Source organism: Panulirus ornatus, chromosome 21 (assembly GCF_036320965.1).
Source record: "Panulirus ornatus isolate Po-2019 chromosome 21, ASM3632096v1, whole genome shotgun sequence".
NCBI classification, from domain to species: domain Eukaryota; kingdom Metazoa; phylum Arthropoda; class Malacostraca; order Decapoda; family Palinuridae; genus Panulirus; species Panulirus ornatus.
Window position 1 is genome coordinate 23,715,895 of NC_092244.1, and position 22,525 is coordinate 23,738,419.

The 22,525-nt window shown below is 41.3% G+C and overlaps 1 protein-coding gene across 1 annotated transcript in view; it reads left to right on the top strand.

Annotated features, from left to right (window-relative positions):
* Window positions 1-22,525, top strand: part of LOC139756458 (sorting and assembly machinery component 50 homolog A) — a 293,888-nt gene that overhangs the window by 69,409 nt on the left and 201,954 nt on the right. The window contains exon 4 of the mRNA XM_071675915.1: window positions 12,809-12,925. Coding sequence (XP_071532016.1) covers window positions 12,809-12,925 — 117 coding nt within the window. The remainder of the gene's footprint in view (window positions 1-12,808; window positions 12,926-22,525) is intronic.

Here is a 22,525-nt window from a genome sequence, read left to right on the forward strand (position 1 = left end):
GAATAACATCCCCCTCCCCGTCATGTGTGCGAGGTAGTGCTAGGAAAGACAACAAAGGTCCCATTCGCTCACACTCAGTCTCCAGCTGTCATGCAATAATGCCCGAAACCACAGCTCCCTTTCCCCATCCAGGCCCCACAGAACTTTCCATGGTTTACCCCAGACGCTTCACATGCCCCGATCCAATCCATCCACAGCACGTCGACCCTGGTATACCACATCGATCCAGTTCATTCTATTCTTTGCCCGCCTTTCACCCTCCTGCATGTTCAGGCCCCGATCACTCAAAATCTTTTTCACTCCATCTTTCCACATTTAATTTGGTCTCCCACTTCTCATTCCCTCCACCTCCGACACATATATCCTCTTGGTCAATCTATCCTCACTCATTCTCTCCATGTGCCCAAACCATTTCAAAACACCCTCTTCTGCTCTCTCAACCATACTCTTTTTATTTCCACACATCTCTCTTACCCTCACATAACTTACTCAATCAAATCACCTCACACCACATATTGTCCTCAAACATCTCATTTCCAGCACATCCACCCTCCTGCGCACAACTCTATCCATAGCCCACGCCTCGCAACCATACAACATTGTTGGAACTACTATTCCTTCAAACATACCCATTTTTGCTTGCCGAGATAATGTTCTCAGCTTCCACACATTCTTCAAGGCTCTCAGGATTTTCGCCCCCTCCCCCACCCTGTGATTCACTTCCGCTTCCATGGTTCCATCCGCTGCCAGATCCACTCCCAGATATCTAAAACACTTTACTTCCTCCAGTTTTTCTCCATTCAAACTTACCTCCCAATTGACTTGACCCTCAACCCTACTGTACCTAATAACCTTACTCTTATTCACATTTACTCTTAACTTTCTTCTTTCACACACTTTACCAAACTCAGTCTCCAGCTTCTGCAGTTTCTGACAAGAATCAGCCACCAGCGCTGTATCGTCAGTAAACAACAACTGACTCACTTCCCAAGCTCTCATCCCCAACAGACTTCATACTTGCCCCTCTTTCCAAAACTCTTGCATTCACCTCCCTAACAACCCCATCCATAAACAAATTAAACAACCATGGAGGCATCACACACACCTGCCGCAAACCTAAATTCACTGAGAACCAATCACTTTCCTCTCTTCCTACACGTACAAATGCCTTACATCCTCGATAAAAACTTTTCACTGCTTTTAACAACTTGCCTCCCACACCATATATTCTTAATACCTTCCACAGAGCATCTCTATCAACTCTATCTATGATATGCCTTCTTCATATCCATAAATGCTACATACAAATCCATTTGCTTTTCTAAGTATTTCTCACATACATTCTTCAAAGCAAACACCTGATCCACACATCCTCTACCACTTCTGAAACCACACTGCTCTTCCCTAATCTGATGCTCTGTGCATGCCTTCACTCCCTCAATCAATACCCTTCCATATAATTTACCATGAATACTGAACAAACTTATCCCTCTGTAATTTGAGCATTCACTCTTATCCACTTTGCCTTTGTACAGTGGCATTCCGCCAATCCTCAGGCACCTCACCATGAATCATACATACATTAAATAACCTTACCAACCAGTCAACAATACAGTCACCCCCTTTTTTAATAAATTCCACTGCAATACCATCCAAACCTGCTGCCTTGCCGGCTTTCATCTTTCGCAAAGCTTTTACTACCTCTTCTCTGTTTACCAAATCATTTTCCCTAACCCTCTCACTTTGCACACCACCTGGAGCAAAACACCCTAAATATGCCACTCTATCATCAAACACATTCAACAAACCTTCAAAATACTCACTCCATCTCCTTCTCACATCACCACTAATTGTTATCACCTCCCCATTAGCCCCCTTCACTGATGTTCCCATTTGCTCCCTTGTCTCCACATCCACATCCAGGCCCCACAAAATTTTCCATGGTTTACCCTAGACACTTCACATGCCCTGGTTCAAACCATTAACAGCAGCTCGACCCCAGTATAACACATTGTTCCAATTCACTCTATTCCTTGCATGCCTTTCACCCTCCTGCATGTTTAGGCCCCGATTGCTCAAAATTTTTTTCACTCCATCCTTCCACCTCAAATTTATTCCCTCTTTTTTTCATTCTCTCTACCTCTGACACATATGTCCTCTTTTCGGTCTTTCCTCACTCATTCTCTCCATATGACCAAACCATTTTAATACATCCTCTTCTGCTCTCTCACCCACTCTTTTTATTACCACACTTTTCTCTTACCCTTTCAGTCCTTACTTAAAACCACCTCACACTCATATTGTCCTCAAACATCTCATTTCCAACACATTCACCCTCCTCTGCACAACCATATCTATAGCCCATGCCTCGCAACCATAAAACATTGTTGGAACCACTATTCCTTCAAACATTCCCATTTTTGCTTTCCGAGATAATGTTCTCGCCTTCCACACATTTTTCAATGTTCCCAGAACCCTCACCCCCTCTCCCACCCTGTTACTCATTTCCGCTTCCATGGTTCCATCTGCCACGAAATCCGCTCCCAGATATCTAAAGCATTTCACTTCCTCCAGTTTTTTTCCACTGAAACTTATCTCTCAGTTGACTTGTCCCTCAACCCTACTTTACCCAATAACCTTGCTCTGATTCTCATTTACTCTCAGCTTTCTTCTTTCACACTCTTTACCAAACTCAGTCACCAGCTTCTGCAGTTTCTCACCCGAATCATCCACCAGTGCTGTATCATCAATGAACAACAACTGACACAATTCCCAAGCCCTCTCATCGACAACAGACTGCATACTTGTACCTCTCTCCTAAACTCTTGCATTCACCTCCCTAACAAACTCCATCCATAAACAAATTAAACAGCCATGGAGACATCACGCACCCCTGCTGCAAACCGACATTCACTGAGAACCAATCACTTTCCTCTCTTCCTTCTCGTACACGTCTCACATCAACGATAAAAACTTTTCACTGCTTTTAGGAACTTACCTCCCACACCATATATTCTTAATACCTTCCACAGAGCACTTCTATCAACTCTTATCATATGCCTTCTCCAGATCTATAAATGCTACATACAAATCAATTTGTTTTTCTAAGTATTTCTCATACACATTCTTCAAAGCAAACACGTGATCCACACATCCTCTATGACTTATGAAACTACACTGCTCTTCCCCAATCTGATACTCTGTACATGCCTTCACCCTCTCAATCAATACCCTCGTGATATAATTTCCCAGGAATACTCAACAAACTTATACTCTGTAATTTGAACACTCACTTTTATCCTTTTAGCCTTTGTACAATGGCACTATGCATGCATTCCGCCAATCCTTAGGCACTTCACCATGAGCTATATATACATTACCAACCAGTCAACAAAACAGTCAACCCCTTTTTCAGTAAATTCCACTGCAGTACCCTCTAAGCCCTCCGCCTCGCCAGCTTTCATCTTCCGCAAAGCTTTCACTACCTCTTTTCTGTTTACCAAATCTTCCTCCCTAACCCTATCAGTTCGCACACCACCTCGAGCAAAACACCCTATATCTGCCACTCTATCATGTAACACATTTAACAATCCTTCAAAATACTCACCCATTAGCTCCCTTCACCGATGTTCCCATTTGTTCTCTTGTCTTACGCACTTTATATACCTCCTTCCAAAGCATCTTTTTATTCTCCCTAAAATTTAATGATACTCTCTCACCCCAACTCTGATTTGCCCTCTTTTTCTCCTCTTGCACCTTTATCTTTACCTCCTGCTTCATTCTTTTATACATTTCCCAGTTATTTGCACTATTTCCCTGCAAAAATCGTCTAAATGCCTCTTTCTTCTCTTTCACTGATAATCTTACTTCTTCATCCCACCACTCACTCACCTTTCTAATCTGCCCACCTCCCATGCTTCTCATGCTACAAGCATATTTTGCTCAAGCCAACTTTGCTTCCCTAAATACATCCCATTCCTCCCCCACCCCCCTTTTGTTTTTTGGTCTCACCTTTTTCCATTCTACACTCAGTCTCTCCTGGTACTTCCCCATATAAGTCTCCTTCCCAAGCTCACTTACTCTCTCCACTCTGTTCACCCAACATTCTTTCTTATTTTCAGAAGATGGTCTGCAAATCTTTACCTTCTCCTCCACAAGATAATGATCAGACATCCCTCCAGTTGCACCTCTCAGTACATTGACATTGAAACGTCTCTCTTTCACGTGCCTATCAATTGACAAGTAATCCAATGATGCTGTCTGGCCATCTCTCCTACTTATGTACTTATACTTATTCATATTTCTCTTTTTAAACCACATATTCCCATCACCTCTCCTTTTTCAGCACACAAATCTACAAGATCTTCACCATTTCCATTTACAACAGTGAACACTCCATATACACCAATTATTCCCTCAACTGCCATATTACTCACCTTTGCATTCAAATCACCCATCACTATAACCTGGTCTCATGCATCAAAACTGCTAACACACTCACTCAGCTGCTCCCAAAATACTTGTCGCTCATAATTTTTCTTCTCATGACTAGGTGCATAGGCACCAATAATCACCCATCTCTCTCGATCCACTTTCAGTTTTACCCATGTCAATCAAGCGTTTACTTTTTACACTCTACCACATACTCCTACAGCTCCTGTTTCAGGCGTAGTGCTACTCCTTCCTTTGCTCTTGTCCTCTCACCAACCCCTGACTCTACTACCAAAATATTCCCGAACCATTCTTCCCCTTTACCCTTGAGCTTCGTTTCACTCAAAGCAAAAATGTCCAGGTTCCTTACCTCAAACATACTACCTATCTCCTTTTTTCTCATCTTGGTTACATCCACACACATTTTGACACCCCAATCTGAGCCTTTGAGGAGGATGAGCACTCCACGCATGACTTCTTCTGTTTCCCCTTTTAGTAATTTAAAATACATGGAGGGGAGGGTTTCTAGCCCCCAGCGCCTGTCTCCTTTAGTCTCCTTTAGTGGGGAATGCGTAGGAAGCCTTCTTTCTCTCTTATCCCCAGGGTTATATATATGTATCTATATGTGTGTGTATTGGCATCTATGGATATATATATGCATATTAGTGGATGGGCCATTCTTTGTCTTTTTCCTGGCGCTACCTCACTGATGCAGGAAACAGCGATTATGGATTATAAATGAATGAATAGATAGACTTATCATAGGTTTTGCAGGGACGCATTTTGGAAGATGTTACAAATATATGGTGTGGAAGGATATCTGCTATCAGCAGTGAAGTATTTCTGTGAGGAGAGTGATGTGTGTGTGAGTAGGAACAAAGGAGGGTAAGTGGTTTTGGCTGAATATGGCTGTTTAATTTGCGTACAGATAGGATGATGAGGTGTGGGTTTGCAGTCTGTTGGTGGGAGGGGGGTCTGTGTGGTGAGTTGTTGTTTCCTGTTGACATGGTTCTGGTAGCAGACTCAAATGAGATACTACAGAAGGTGGTGTCTAAGTTTAGGAGATAGCATGAGAGGAGAAAGTTGGCAGTTAATGTGAAAAAAGCGAGGTTATTAAGAGCAGAAGGGGAGAGAGCCAAGTTGATTGGAGTGTGAGTTTAAATGGGGAGAACATTGGTAGCTAAAGTAAGCCAGAGGGTGGTTAAGGTTGCTAAGGTTCTAGATGAACTGAGGAGCATGTGGAATTAGAGGTCACTGCCTGTTAGGGGAGGGATGGGTATAGGAAGATTTTGGCTTATTATGGGGTTTTGCATTATGGGGGTTTTGTTCCAATAAAGCCTATTGCAAGTTGAATCCATTTCAAGTTGAACCATTGAGACCCATGTTTTAGAGGTTGTTGCATTCATAGAAAAAATTTTCCCAGTGAATTTTTGTGGATGGATTATACTCTACACATATAATACCTACTGAAAAAAACAGCATTGTGCTAACATATGGTGATGAGGTCTTTAGATGCTGCATGAGTGGGATGGGGTGGACTGGGCATTAGCATTATCTTCTTTACTAGCAGAATTATCATACACTTCCATATTTATCATGCACTTCCATATTTATTTCAGACAACACTCGCACTCACACTTTCTCAAAGCAGCATACAGTAGTCTTCTGGGTGCAGTGTGTGAAGTTAAAACATTTGAAGTCCCTTTTTGAAGTCTGCTGTTTTCCAAATCCATAAATTATGCACACATCTTCTCTGGTAAAGCATCCTCCTCGAAGGCTCAGAGTGGGGTGCCTAAATGTGTGTGGATGTAACCAAGATGTGAAGACCCTTACTGGAAAAACAATCACTCTTGAAGTAGAACCTTCAGACACAATTGAAAATGTGATGGAAAATAGTGAAATTGGAGAAAAATGTAGCTTAGACATTGAAGCCTATTGATACAGGGGTTAAATTGATGAGAACTGATATTGACGTTTGTGTAAATAAATTATACATTTCCTTTTTTCCATAGCCAGAGGTTGAACCATTATGTGACATTCATTTTTTTTCATTCATTTCAAGCTAGAAGTTTCAGTTTTCTAAATTGTTTCTTACATTTTTCATATGTATATATATGTATGTGTGTGTGTGTATATGTGCGTATGTATGTGTATGTGTGTGTGTGTGTATATGTATGTATATATGTATATTATCCCTGGGGATAGGGGTGAAAGAATACTTCCCATGTATTCCTCGCGTGTCGTAGAAAGCGACTAGAGGGGACGGGAGCGGGGGGCCAGAAATCCTCCCCTCCTTGTATTAACTTTCAAAAAAAATGGGAAACAGAAGAAGGAGTCACGTGGGGAGTGCTCATCCTCCTTGAAGGCTCAGAGTGGGGTGCCTAAATGTGTGTGGATGTAACCAAGATGTGAAAAAAGGAGAGATAGGTAGTATGTTTGAGGAAAGGAACCTGGATGTTTTGGCTCTGAGTGAAACGAAACTCAAGGGTAAAGGGGAAGAGTGGTTTGGGAATGTCTGGGGAGTAAAGTCAGGGGTTAGTGAGAGGACAAGAGCAAGGGAAGGAGTAGCAATACTCCTGAAACAGGAGTTGTGGGAGTATGTGATAGAGTGTAAGAAAGTAAATTCTCGATTAATATGGGTAAAACTGAAAGTTGATGGAGAGAGGTGGGTGATGATTATTGGTGCTTATGCACCTGGGCATGAGAAGAAAGATCAAGAGAGGCAAGTGTTTTGGGAGCAGCTGAATGAGTGTGTTAGTGGTTTTGATGCACGAGACCGGGTTATAGTGATGGGTGATTTGAATGCAAAGGTGAGTAATGTGGCAGTTGAGGGAATAATTGGTATACATGGGGTGTTCAGTGTTGTAAATGGAAATGGTGAAGAGCTTGTAGATTTATGTGCTGAAAAAGGACTGATGATTGGGAATACCTGGTTTAAAAAGCGAGATATACATAAGTATACTTATGTAAGTAGGAGAGATGGCCAGAGAGCGTTATTGGATTACGTGTTAATTGACAGGCGTGCGAAAGAGAGACTTTTGGATGTTAATGTGCTGAGAGGTGCAACTGGAGGGATGTCTGATCATTATCTTGTGGAGGCTAAGGTGAAGATTTGTATGGGTTTTCAGAAAAGAAGAGTGAATGTTGGGGTGAAGAGCGTGGTGAGAGTAAGTGAGCTTGAGAAGGAGACCTGTGTGAGGAAGTACCAGGAGAGACTGAGTACAGAATGGAAAAAGGTGAGAACAATGGAAGTAAGGGGAGTGGGGGAGGAATGGGATGTATTTAGGGAATCAGTGATGGATTGCACAAAAGATGCTTGTGGCATGAGAAGAGTGGGAGGTGAGTTGATTAGAAAGGGTAGTGAGTGGTGGGATGAAGAAGTAAGAGTATTAGTGAAAGAGAAGAGAGAGGCATTTGGACGATTTTTGCAGGGAAAAAATGCAATTGAGTGGGAGATGTATAAAAGAAAGAGACAGGAGGTCAAGAGAAAGGTGCAAGAGGTGAAAAAAAGGGCAAATGAGAGTTGGGGTGAGAGAGTATCATTAAATTTTAGGGAGAATAAAAAGATGTTCTGGAAGGAGGTAAATAAAGTGCGTAAGACAAGGGAGCAAATGGGAACTTCAGTGAAGGGCGCAAATGGGGAGGTGATAACAAGTAGTGGTGATGTGAGAAGGAGATGGAGTGAGTATTTCGAAGGTTTGTTGAATGTGTTTGATGATAGAGTGGCAGATATAGGGTGTTTTGGTCGAGGTGGTGTGCAAAGTGAGAGGGTTAGGGAAAATGATTTGGTAAACAGAGAAGAGGTAGTGAAAGCTTTGCGGAAGATGAAAGCCGGCAAGGCAGCAGGTTTGGATGGTATTGCAGTGGAATTTATTAAAAAAGGGGGTGACTGTATTGTTGACTGGTTGGTAAGGTTATTTAATGTATGTATGACTCATGGTGAGGTGCCTGAGGACTGGCGGAATGCGTGCATAGTGCCATTGTACAAAGGCAAAGGGGATAAGAGTGAGTGCTCAAATTACAGAGGTATAAGTTTGTTGAGTATTCCTGGTAAATTATATGGGAGGGTATTGATTGAGAGGGTGAAGGCATGTACAGAGCATCAGATTGGGGAAGAGCAGTGTGGTTTCAGAAGTGGTAGAGGATGTGTGGATCAGGTGTTTGCTTTGAAGAATGTATGTGAGAAATACTTAGAAAAGCAAATGGATTTGTATGTAGCATTTATGGATCTGGAGAAGGCATATGATAGAGTTGATAGAGATGCTCTGTGGAAGGTATTAAGAATATATGGTATGGGAGGAAAGTTGTTAGAAGCAGTGAAAAGTTTTTATCGAGGATGTAAGGCATGTGTACGTGTAGGAAGAGAGGAAAGTGATTGGTTCTCAGTGAATGTAGGTTTGCGGCAGGGGTGTGTGATGTCTCCATGGTTGTTTAATTTGTTTATGGATGGGGTTGTTAGGGAGGTAAATGCAAGAGTTTTGGAAAGAGGGGCAAGTATGAAGTCTATTGGGGATGAGAGAGCTTGGTAAGTGAGTCAGTTGTTGTTCGCTGATGACACAGCGCTGGTGGCTGATTCATGTGAGAAACTGCAGAAGCTGGTGACTGAGTTTGGTAAAGTGTGTGGAAGAAGAAAGTTAAGAGTAAATGTGAATAAGAGCAAGGTTATTAGGTACAGTAGGGTTGAGGGTCAAGTCAATTGGGAGGTGAGTTTGAATGGAGAAAAACTGGAGGAAGTGAAGTGTTTTAGATATCTGGGAGTGGATCTGGCAGCGGATGGAACCATGGAAGCGGAAGTGGATCATAGGGTGGGGGAGGGGGCGAAAATTCTGGGGGCCTTGAAGAATGTGTGGAAGTCGAGGACATTATCTCGGAAAGCAAAAATGGGTATGTTTGAAGGAATAGTGGTTCCAACAATGTTGTATGGTTGCGAGGCGTGGGCTGCGAGGCGTGGGCTATGGATAGAGTTGTGCGCAGGAGGATGGATGAGCTGGAAATGAGATGTTTGAGGACAATGTGTGGTGTGAGGTGGTTTGATCGAGTGAGTAACGTAAGGGTAAGAGAGATGTGTGGAAATAAAAAGAGCGTGGTTGAGAGAGCAGAAGAGGGTGTTTTGAAGTGGTTTGGGCACATGGAGAGGATGAGTGAGGAAAGATTGACCAAGAGGATATATGTGTCGGAGGTGGAGGGAACAAGGAGAAGAGGGAGACCAAATTGGAGGTGGAAAGATGGAGTGAAAAAGATTTTGTGTGATCGGGGCCTGAACATGCAGGAGGGTGAAAGGAGGGCAAGGAACAGAGTGAATTGGAGCGATGTGGTATACCGGGGCTGACGTGCTGTCAGTGGATTGAATCAAGGCATGTGAAGCGTCTGGGGTAAACCATGGAAAGCTGTGTAGGTATGTATATTTGCGTGTGTGGACGTATGTATATACATGTGTATGGGGGGGGTTGGGCCATTTCTTTCGTCTGTTTCCTTGCGCTACCTCGCAAACGCGGGAGACAGCGACAAAGTATAAAAAAAAAAAAAAAAAATCTTCTCTGGTTATAGAATTTTCTCCTCTATTTTTCTAAGGGCAGAAATCTGGTCTAAAGACCCTCTTTCTTTCTGAACTTGCCATGTTCCTCCTCAGCAAAGCTTTCAGTAAACCTTTTCACATGGTCAGTCATTATACTACCATACACATTGCCATCTATATTAAAAAGATTCTTTACTTAGTAAATCTCACTCTATCTATTAATCCTTTTTTCTTTAAACAACTAGACAGTGTCAGCCATTGTTCAACCATCAGGCACCTGATCACTTTTCTGTGCTTCCATACATGCTCTCCAGATTCACTTCATAGTAGTTTCACTTCCACTCTTTATCTCTTTCCACTCCATGTATATCATTCTATAAGTTTTTTGTAATATCATCCTATACTATTGCCTATTTCTCTTTATTCATACCTCTTTGCATTGCACCAGTAGACTCTTCTTTTTCCTCTTCATCTCCAATCAGTTCTTTATAAGTATTTTTTTCTATCTTTTACAAAATACACCTTCATAGTCATGCATTCTCTCAGATAGGTTCTGTATGCTCTCATATTTCTTTTTCCTTTAAGCAGCTGGATAGTTACTGCTATTTTCCAACCATCAGGCACCTGAATACTTTTCAGTGCTTCCATACACACTTTCCAGATTCACTTCATAGCAGTTTCACTTCCACTCGTCATCTGTTTTATTCCATGTACACCATTTTGTAAGAGGTTTTTATTTACTCCTTGCAATATTTCCCTCTCCAATTACTTTCTTCATATCTCTTTTCCAATTACATAAGTAGACACTTTCCTTTCTTTTTCATTTCCAATTAGATCCTTTAAGTATTTTCTCCATCTTTTACAAAATACACCTTTATATTCTTGCATTCTCCCAGCCTTGTTCAGCATGCTCTCATTTCATACAAGTGCCTCTTCTGTTATTATTCACTTCATTTCGGAGTAGCACATTTACTAGCTTTTATATATGATTTTTATTTCTAAGATCATGAACTTTTCCATGTATAGATATATCCCATCCTTTTAACATGATGTTAAGGCTTTGTATTCTACACACTTTGTCCTTAATTTATCACCGTTTTCGAGCAAGTTCTTACATTCCACCCACCCATATCAAAAGTGGCTGCAGGTATGATGCTTTTGTCTGAGGCCACTAGAAGCTTTTGTTAATGGGGTTGGTATTAGAAGTCTGTGTAAAGATTTTTTTTTTTTTTTTTTTGAAGGCTCCAGTCACGAACAAAAGTCCACATCAAGGCCAGGCCTTAATTGAAATACATATAGAGAGAATTATGAATGAAATGGAAAATGAAAAGACAAAAGAATTACAGGTGACAGGATTGCAAGTTGCTTCAGTTTCATGATTTTGCTTTTATGAACAACTGGGGCCACTCAGTTTGCTGGCCTTCATGATATTCACATGTTTATTAATCAGTATTGTTTGTTAACACTCTAGATGAATGAAGTTAGGAATTCAATGTGTCTGTTGTATGCTAATTGGATATAGATATTACAAAATTTGAATTTAGATGCTGCAGAAAAAGAATATTTTTGGATTACACAGCATCAGTCTATGAATCAGTATTGTTCATTAACACTGTGCTTATCTCTAGATGAAGGTAGTTGGGAAAGAGATTCATTGTGTCTGCTGTATGCTAATAGGATATAAATACAGGTAAACCACTGATTTTCCGGCACCATTGGTTCCAAAGCATTGCCAGATTAACCGTTTTGCCGGACCAACCATGCTCATTTGATAATGATTCATCAACCCACTTCTTACCCACCAATTGTTCATCTCCCTTGTGTCTAAAGTATACTATGGACAGCTAGAAATTTAAATTAAACAAAAATTAGATTTTTGAGCACCCTAAGATGGTAAGTCTGTCCTTAGATTGTTTGAATCCTGTGGGGTCTTCTTTGTCTTCTGTTGTTAGCGTTTTCCTAGGTGTGCATTACCAGAATAATGCAGTTTCATCTGCATTATACACCTGCTCAGGACTGAGGTGCTCATCAGCTACGAGTTTTGCAAATTTGTCCACATACTGGGCAGCTCCTTAGTGGTTTGCTGACCACTTTTCTTTGCACACTTTATTCATGGAAATTCCATGATGCTTCTTGAATCTTTGAAGCCATCCTTCTCTATAGTCATGCTCATGTTGTCATTTAAGTTCTTTATGGAACATCTTAGCTTGGTCCATTATCATGCTACCTGACAAGGCCTCTCCATCATTCCGACGCTGTCGAAACCATTCCATCATCACTCGATCTTGCTCAGTACTCTTACCATCTTTCGTAGTTTTTGTAATCATCAATTGCTTCTTGGAATTGCCGCTGTCTGCATAGAATTTCAGTATTCTATCCCTTTGCTTCTTTATATCGTAAATAGTTGATGAACCAATACTGTAGATGCTCTGAAACACCACGGTCCATTTTTTTCAACAGTTCTACTTTAACTTTGATTGATATGGACTGGTGTTTATGTCTGACACCACAACTGACACTCTCATATGTCTTAGAAGCCATAGCTAGGATTGAATTTAAGCAAAGTAAGCTAAGAATCTCAGAGTTGTGGTATCACCACCAACAAGTGCAGTGTAAAGAATGTAAATAAGCGCACCCTGCACACAGCGCCATCTGTGGCTGCCCAGTAAACTAGTCCGGTGGCTGCGGTGTTTTCAAGTTCTCTCAAGTAATTTAGTCTGGACTAAAGGAGGTGCCAAACCATCAGTTGCTGGAAATTCTGTGGTGTACCTGTAATACAAAATTTGAATTTAAATGTGCAGCAGAAAAAGAATATTTTGGATTACACAACATTAGCAAAATAAGTTCTTTGTAATTTTGCAGGTGATACTTAAAATCCATGAGGCAAGAACAAAATTGACCAAGTTAGGATGTTTTAAGGATGTGGGAGTTTTTATTGACACCTATGATGGACCTGATGCACGTGAAGATGGTATTGAGGTAAGAAATTCAACTTAAAGAGCATATGTATGCTAGGGAGTCCTATAACAAATGAATATGTAATGTCCAGTGACTGCAGTGCTTTAAAGATATCTTACATGAAATATTTTATTGCAAATGATTTATGGTGTGCATGTAATGGGTAGAAGTGATTTGGCCTTTTGTACTTTAGAGGTATATAGATTCTACCCATTTATAGAGTGAATTAATTGCTGAATATTAATTGCAACTTGGTTTAGTTTGCATTTTTCTTCATTCTTGATCACCACTTCCCGTGTTAGTGAGGTAGCTCCAGGAACAGAGGAAATAAGGCTGCATCTGCTTACATCCATTCTCTAGCTGTCATGTGTAATGCATTGAAACCACAGGTCCCTATCCCCATCTAAGCCCTGGCTTACCTTGGACGCAACACATGCCCTAGTTTTCAGTCCATCGATAGCACGTCTACCCCTGTCCCAGTTCAGTCTATCCCATGCACACCTTTCTGCATGTTTGGGCTTCAATTGCTTAAGTTCTTTTTCACTTCATCCTTTCATCTCCAATTTGGGTTCCCCATTCTCTTTGTTCCCTCCACTTATGACACATCTGTCCTCTTTGTTGACCTTTCCTTGCTCATTCTTTCCAAATGTTCAAACCATTTCAGTACACCTTTATTAGCTTTCTCAACCACACACTTTTTATTACCGCATCTCTTTCTTTCCCATTCATTACTTAATCAAACCCCCTAAGACCATGTTTTGTCCTTTGGCATTTTATTTCCACCACATCCACTCTCTTCTCCAGCTCATTCCTTATTAATTTTTTTTTTTTATATTATATACTTAATTGCCTTCTCCCACATCAGCGAGGTAGCGCAAGGAAACAGATGAAGAATGGCCGAACCCACCCACATACACGTGTATACGTAAATCCCCACACATGCACATATACATACATACATATTTCAATGTATACATACATATACATACACAGACATATACACATGTACATACCCACACTTGCTGCCTTCATCCATTCCCGTCACCACCCTGCCACACATGACATAACATTCCCCCCACCCCCTCCAGCAAGGTAGTGGCAGGAAAATACAAAAAGGCCACATTTGTTCACATTCAGTCTCTAGCTGTCATGTGTAATGCACCGAAACCACAGATTCCTTTTCACATCCAGGCCCCACAGACCTTTCTATGGTTTACCCCAGATGCTTCACATGCCCTAGTTCAATCCATTGACAGCACGTCGACCTTGGTATACTACATCGTTCCAATTCACTCTATTCCTTGCACGTCTTTCACCCTCCTGTATGTTCAGACCCCAGTTGCTCAAATTCTTTTTCACTACATCCTTCCACCTCTAATTTGGCCTCTGCTTCTCCTCTTTCCCACCTCGTCAGACACATATATCCTCTTTGTCAATCTTTCCTCACACATTCTCTCCATGTGACCGAACCATTTCAACACACCCTCTTCTGCTCTCTCACCCACACTCTTTTTATTACCATGCATCTCTTACCCTTTCATTACTTACTTGATCAAACCACCTCACCACATATTGTCCTCAAACATTTCATTTCCAACACATCCGCCCTCCTCTGCACATCCCTATCTATAGCCCATGCCTTTCAACCACACAACATTATTGGAAGCACTATTCCTTCAAACATACCCATTTTTGCTCTCAGATTACGTTCTTGCCTTCCACCCATTCTTCAATGCTCCCGGAACCTTCGCCCCCTCCCCCACCCTGTGACTCACTTCTGCTTCCATGGTTCCATCTGCTGCTAAGTCCACTCCCAGATATCTAAAACACTTCACTTCCTCCTTTTTTTCTCCATTCATACTCAATTTACTTGCCTCAACCTTACTGAACCTAATAACCTTGCTTCTATTCACATTTACTCTCAACTTTCTTCTTTCACACACTTTACGTAACTCAGTATCCAACTTCTGCAGTTTCTCACCGGAATCAGCCACCAGCACTGTATCATCAGCAAACAACAATGAACCAACTTCCCATGCTCTCTCATCCAGAACAGACTGCATACTTGCCCCTCTCTCCAAAACTCTTGCATTCACCTCCCTAACCACCCCATTCATAAACAAATCAAACAACCATGGAGACATCACGCATCCCTGTTGTAAACTGACGTTCACTGGGAACCAGTCACTTTCCTCTCTTCCTACTCGTACACATGCCTTACATTCTTGGTAAAAACTTTTCACTGCTTCTAGCAACTTACCTCTCACACCATATACTCTTAAATTTAAACCTTCCACAAAGCATCTCTATCAACCCTATCATATGCCTTCTCCATATCCATAAATGCTACATACATATCCATCTGTTTTTCTACATATTTCTCACATGCATTTTTTAAAGCAAACACCTAATCCACACATCCTCTACCACTTCTGAAACCACACTGCTCTTTCCCAATCTGATGCTCTGTACATGCCTTTACCCTCTCAGTCAATATCCTCCCATATAATTTCTCAGGAGTACTCAACAGACTTATGCCTCTGTAATTTGAGCACTCACTTTTATCCCCTTTGCCTTTGTACAATGGCACTATGCATGCATTCCGTCAATCCTCAGGCACTTCACCATGATCCATACATTCATTAAATATCCATGCCAATGAAATTAACAGCATAGTCACCCCTTTCTTATTAGATTCCAGTGCAATACCATCCAAACCCCCCACCTTGTCGGCTTTCATCTTCTGCAAAGCTTTTACTACCTCTTCTCTATTTGCCAAACCATTCTTCCTGACCCTTTCACTTCGCACACCACCCCGACCAAAACACCCTATATCTGCCACTCTATCATCAAACATATTCAGCAAACCTTCAAAATTCTCACTAGATCTCCTCCTCACTTCATCACTACTTGTTATTACCTCCCCATTTGCCCCCTTCAACGATGTTCCCATTTGTTCTCTTGTCTTACGCGCTTTATTTACCTCCTTCCAAAACTTCTTTTCATTCTCCCTGAAGTGTAAAGATACTCTCTCACCCTAACTCTCATTTGCCCTCTTTTTCACCTCTTGCACATTTCTCTTGACCTCCTGCCGCTTTTATACCTCTCCCAGTCATTTGCTCTACTTCCCTGCAAAAATCATCCGAACGCCTCTCTCTTCTCTTTCACTAACACTCACTACCCTTTCTAATCTGCCCACCTCCCACCTTTCTCATGCCACATGCATCTTTTACATGTGGCACACCTTGTATCCATATAATATCGTTATTTCTACTGTACCTTCAAACATGCCCATTTTTCCCCCTCCAGATAATGATCTCTCTTTCCACACATTCTTCATTGCCTCCAGAACCTTTATGACCCCCCCCTTACCAACCCGATAATATGCTTCTGCTTCCATGGTTCCATTCACTATGTCCACTCAGAAGCATGTAAAAACAGCTCACTTCCTGCAATTTTTCTCCACTTAAATTCTCACCTCAACTAACCTCTCCCTCAACCCTGCTGAACCCAATACTCTTGATCTTATTCACATATACTCTCAACTTCCTCCTTTCCCACACACTTCCAAGCTAAGTCACCAGCTTCTGCAGTTTCTTACTCGGATCTGCCACCAGTCCTGTATCATCATCAAACAGCAACTGACTTCCCAGGCCCTCTCATCCTCTACAGACTTCATACTCACCTCTCTCTAAGACTTTCACACTTACCATCCTCACCATCCCATTCATGAATAAAGTATGCAACCATGGTGACATCACACACCCCTGCCACAGACCAACCCTCACTTGGAACCATTCACTCTCTTCTCTTCCTGCTTGTGTTCCTGCCTTATACCTTTGATAAAACTTCTTGCTGTTTCTATTAGCTATCTACCCACATTGTATATTCTTGAGACATTCCACAAGGCATCTCTCTGAACCCTATCTTATGCTTTCCCCATATCCATAAATGTCACATGCAAATCCATGTTTTTCTAAGTATTTCTCACACATATTCTTTAAAGCAAACACATGATCCACACATCCTCTACCATGTCTGAAATCACTCTGCTCCTCCTCAATCTGATGCTCTGTACATTCCTTCACTCTCTTAGTTGCTACCCTCCCATGCATCTTACTTGGTACACTGAAAAAACTCCCACCTATGTAATTTGAATGCTCACCTTTGTCCATCTTGCCTATTTAGTTGAAATAAGTTGAAATAAAAGAATTGTAAAAAAAAATGTAATATTTTCTCATTTCCAGCATTAGTGGGGATGTATCAGGAATGGATGACTGACCTTTTGAGGAATAGTTCTCACTGCTCATACTTTTTGTTCCTGGTTTTGGAAACTATGGGAGTGCTCAAGGAATGGAAGATTATTGTGTGGTGAGATAAGGAAGTTAAGTTGGTGGTGAAAGAAAAAGAGAGATGGATGGGCGTTAGCTGCAGAGAAGATATGAGATTGACCAAGGAATGTACAAGAGAAATGGTAGGAGGTAAAGAGGAAGGTGCAGATGAAAAAAAAGGGGGGCAAATGGGAGACAGGGTGAGAACTTAGCAAACTTCAGGGAGCCCAAGAATATGTTTTGGAGGGAGGTAAACGGTGGGATGAGGACAATAAAATGTATGGGGGCATCTGTGATGAGAGTAGATAGGAAAGTGGTAGCAGAAAAATGATAGATAAAGATAAGATAGATTGAGTATCTTGAAGGTCTGTTCTGTGTTTTAGATGATAGAGTGGCAAGTGTAGGGTGTTTGGAATATGGAGGTCTGCAGAGCTAAAGTCTTACAAAGTGTGGCAAAGTGGTTGGAGTTGATGGAAGGTGACAACATTAATGATTGTTTGGATAGGATTTTCATTGAATGTATGGTTGAGGGTGATGTGCCTGAGAACGTGCAGAATGTCTGTATAGTGCCATTGCGTGAGACAAGGGCAGCAAAGGTGAATGCTTGAATTACAGAGATGTAAATATGTTGAATATAGTTGTTAAGTTGTGTGGGATTAAGATGGTGATAACATGCATAGAGCACCAGACTGGGGAAGGGTAATGTGGAGTTAAGAGTATTGGAGGATTTGTGGACCAGATGTTTGCTCTGAGGCATATGTGTAAGAAATATTTATAGAAAGAGGTGGTTTTGTATGTGGCATATGTGGATAGGAGAAAGTATATCATGCTATTCATATATTTGCCTTGTGGGAGGTGCCACAAATGTATGGTGTGGGAGGACAGCCCCCAAGAAGCTGAGGAGCTTACACTGAGAGAGTAAGGCATATGCAAGTTGAAAAGTAGGAAGATGAATGGTTCCAGATGAAAGTGGGTCTGTATCATATTTAATGATGGAGTGGTGAGAGTGGTAAACATGAGAGCTGGAGATAGTGGCAGGTTTGCAGTATGTTGAGGGAGTAATGAGAAGGGGTAGACTGAAAATAAGGTGGATGGATGAATTGAAGGATGCTTTTGAGTTATTTGGGCCTGAATATGCAGGAGAGTGATCTATACAGAGGATGATGTGCCATTAGTGTTCTGAACCAGGGCCAATGGAGTGGTTATGGGAAACCACTGAAAGATCTTTAGGGCTTGGTTGTGAATAGGGGACTCTGGTTTTTATTTATTATACTTGACAGCTAGGGAGTGGATGTTTTTGGCACTGCCTCATTACACAGGAAATGGCAGACTGATAAAAAAAAAAAGATGGAAAGTAGTAAGGAAAGAGAGAAGGATTTCCAGCTCCATAATCCTTGCCTTATTAGTCACTATCTCCAACACACAGGAGATACATGGGTAATATTCTTCTTCCCTACCCCCAGAGATTAGAAAGTATTGACAGTGAGATACATAATATGTTCAATGAGAATGCCATCATGGATATTGAATTTGCAGATATTACAAGGTGAACTGGGTGAAAACTCAGCACTGGGACTAGATTAACTTTCTGTATCTTCATATATAAGAGAGTTCGGTTTTGCAGTAGTGACAGTGCTAATAATGGGCCAAAACCTTAATGACAGTGGTACTGCATAATTGAATTATGTAAAATAGCCCATATATTAATGATACACAAGAGAGAATCAAACCTTATGGAACAATATAGACCACTAAGTATGACTTTACATGTAATGAAAGTCTTTCAGTAAGAAATGCAGTAAAACATAAAGTTAATGAGATCAAGAATACCACAGTCAAAGAAAGTCAGCATGAATTTGTACCAGACAGAAGTGCACAAACACAGCTGCTAGTGCAGGACCATAGAATATACAAAGTAATAGTGCAAGGAAAGAGAATGGATCATTTCTGTACTGTGCTGCAAAATATCCCATGTCACCAATGCACAAGAGAGAATCAAACCTTCTGGTGAAACACTTTTGACCAGCAAGTGTGACTTTACAAGTAGTGAAAGTCATTGATTAAGAAATACACTAAAACATTAGATTAATCAGATCAACAATACCACGGTAAAAGAAGTTTGGCATAAATTTGTACCAGAGAGAAGTACATGAACACAGCTGATAAAGCAGGACCATAGCATATACAAAATTGTGATGCTAGGAAAGGGAATGGATACTGTCTTTCTTAACTTTGAAGTACATGAACACAGCTGATAAAGCAGGACCATGGCATATACAAAATTGTGAGCAAGGAAAGGGAATGGATACTGTCTTTCTTAACTTTTGTAAGGTATATGACAGAGTAAACTACAAGATATAATTGGAAAAGATTGAAGAACAGAATATGAGAGGGAGATGAGGAAGGTGCTTTACAGTTTTCTAAGAAACAGAGAATTTTAAGAAGTAGCAAATGGATCTATTTCAGATGAGGAAGATTTCATATCAGAAGTGCTTTGAGAAACATTATCGCCTTCTTGATAATGATATCCGACATAGAGATACTGAAGAAAGTTTTTGATTTTTTTTCATATTTTGTCACCATTTCCCACATTAGTAAAGTAGGGCCAGGAACAGATGAAGAAAAGCAGCTTCTGCTCTCATCACTTCTCTGACTGTCATGTGTAATGCACTGTAACAACAGCTCCTAGTCCACAACCAGGACCCACACATCTTTCCATGGTTTATCATGAACACTTCACATATCCTTGCTCAATCCATTGACAGCATGTTGACCCCAATATACCACATCATTCCTGTTCATTCTATCCTGTGCATGCCTTTCACCATCCTGCATTTTCAGGCCCTTATTGCTCAAAATTTTGTATGCATCCTTCCATCTCCAGTTTGGTCACCCAGTTCTTGTTCCCTCCACTTTTGACACATATGTCCCCTTTCTCAACCTTTCCTCTCTCATTCTTTCCATATGTCCATGTTGTTGCAGTACACCCTCTTCTGCTCTCTCAACCACAGTCTTTATATTACCATACCTCTCTCTTTGTACAATGGCACTATGCACGCATTCCGCCAATCCTCAGGCACCTCACCGTGAGTCATACATACATTAAATAACCTTACCAACCAGTCAACAATACAGTCACCCCCTTTTTTAATAAATTCCACTGCAGTACCATCCAAACCTGCTGCCTTGCCGGCTTTCATCTTCCGCAAAGCTTTTACTACCTCTTCTCTGTTTACCAAATCATTTTCCCTAACCCTCTCACTTTGCACACCACCTCGACCAAAACACCCTATATCTGCCACTCTATCATCAAACGCATTCAACAAACCTTCAAAATACTCACTCCATCTCCTTCTCACATCACCACTACTTGTTATCACCTCCCCATTTGCGCCCTTCACTGAAGTTCCCATTTGCTCCCTTGTCTTACGCACTTTATTTACCTCCTTCCAGAACATCTTTTTATTCTCCCTAAAATTTAATGATACTCTCTCACCCCAACTCTCATTTGCCCTTTTTTTCACCTCTTGCACCTTTCTCTTGACCTCCTGTCTCTTTCTTTTATACGTCTCCCACTCAACTGCATTTTTTCCCTGCAAAAATCGTCCAAATGCCTCTCTCTTCTCTTTCACTAATACTCTTACTTCTTCATCCCACCACTCACTACCCTTTCTAATCAACCCACCTCCCACTATTCTCATGCCACAAGCATCTTTTGCGCAATCCATCACTGATTCCCTAAATACATCCCATTCCTCCCCCACTCCCCTTACTTCCATTGTTCTCACCTTTTTCCATTCTGTACTCAGTCTCTCCTGGTACTTCCTCACACAAGTCTCCTTCCCAAGCTCACTTACTCTCACCACCCACTTCACCCCAACATTCAGTCTTCTTTTCTGAAAACCCATACAAATCTTCACCTTAGCCTCCACAAGATAATGATCAGACATCCCTCCAGTTGCACCTCTCAGCACATTAACATCCAGAAGTCTCTCTTTTACGTGCCTGTCAATTGACACGTAATCCAATAACGCTCTCTGGCCATCTCTCCTACTTACATAAGTATACTTATGTATATCTCGCTTTTTAAACCAGGTATTCCCAATCATCAGTCCTTTTTCAGCACATAAATCTACAAGCTCTTCACCATTTCCATTTACAACACTGAACACCTCATGTATACCAATTATTCCCTCAACTGCCACATTACTCACCTTTGCATTCAAATCACCCATCACTATAACCCGGTCTCGTGCATCAAAACCACTAACACACTCATTCAGCTGCTCCCAAAGGCAAAGGGGATAAGAGTGAGTGCTCAGATTACAGAGGTATAAGTTTGTTGAGTATTCCTGGTAAATTATATGGGAGGGTATTGATTGAGAGGGTGAAGGCATGTACAGAGCATCAGATTGGGGAAGAGCAGTGTGGTTTCAGAAGTGGTAGAGGATGTGTGGATCAGGTGTTTGCTTTGAAGAATGTATGTGAGAAATACTTAGAAAAGCAAATGGATTTGTATGTAGCATTTATGGATCTGGAGAAGGCATATGATAGAGTTGATAGAGATGCTCTGTGGAAGGTATTAAGAATATATGGTGTGGGAGGCAAGTTGTTAGAAGCAGTGAAAAGCTTTTATCGAGGATGTAAGGCATGTGTACGTGTAGGAAGAGAGGAAAGTGATTGGTTCTCAGTGAATGTAGGTTTGCGGCAGGGGTGTGTGATGTCTCCATGGTTGTTTAATTTGTTTATGGACGGGGTTGTTAGGGAGGTGAATGCAAGAGTTTTGGAAAGAGGGGCAAGTATGAAGTCTGTTGGGGATGAGAGAGCTTGGGAAGTGAGTCAGTTGTTGTTCACTGATGATACAGCACTGGTGGCTGATTCATGTGAGAAACTGCAGAAGCTGGTGACTGAGTTTGGTAAAGTGTGTGAAAGAAGAAAGTTAAGAGTAAATGTGAATAAGAGCAAGGTTATTAGGTACATTAGGGTTGAGGGTCAAGTCAATTGGGAGGTGAGTTTGAATGGAGAAAAACTGGAGGAAGTGAAGTGTTTTAGATATCTGGGAGTGGATCTGGCAGCGGATGGAACCATGGAAGCGGAAGTGGATCATAGGGTGGGGGAGGGGGCGAAAATTGTGGGAGCCTTGAAGAATGTGTGGAAGTCGAGAACATTATCTCGGAAAGCAAAAATGGGTATGTTTGAAGGAATAGTGGTTCCAACAATGTTGTATGGTTGCGAGGCGTGGGCTATGGATAGAGTTGTGCGCAGGAGGATGGATGTGCTGGAAATGAGA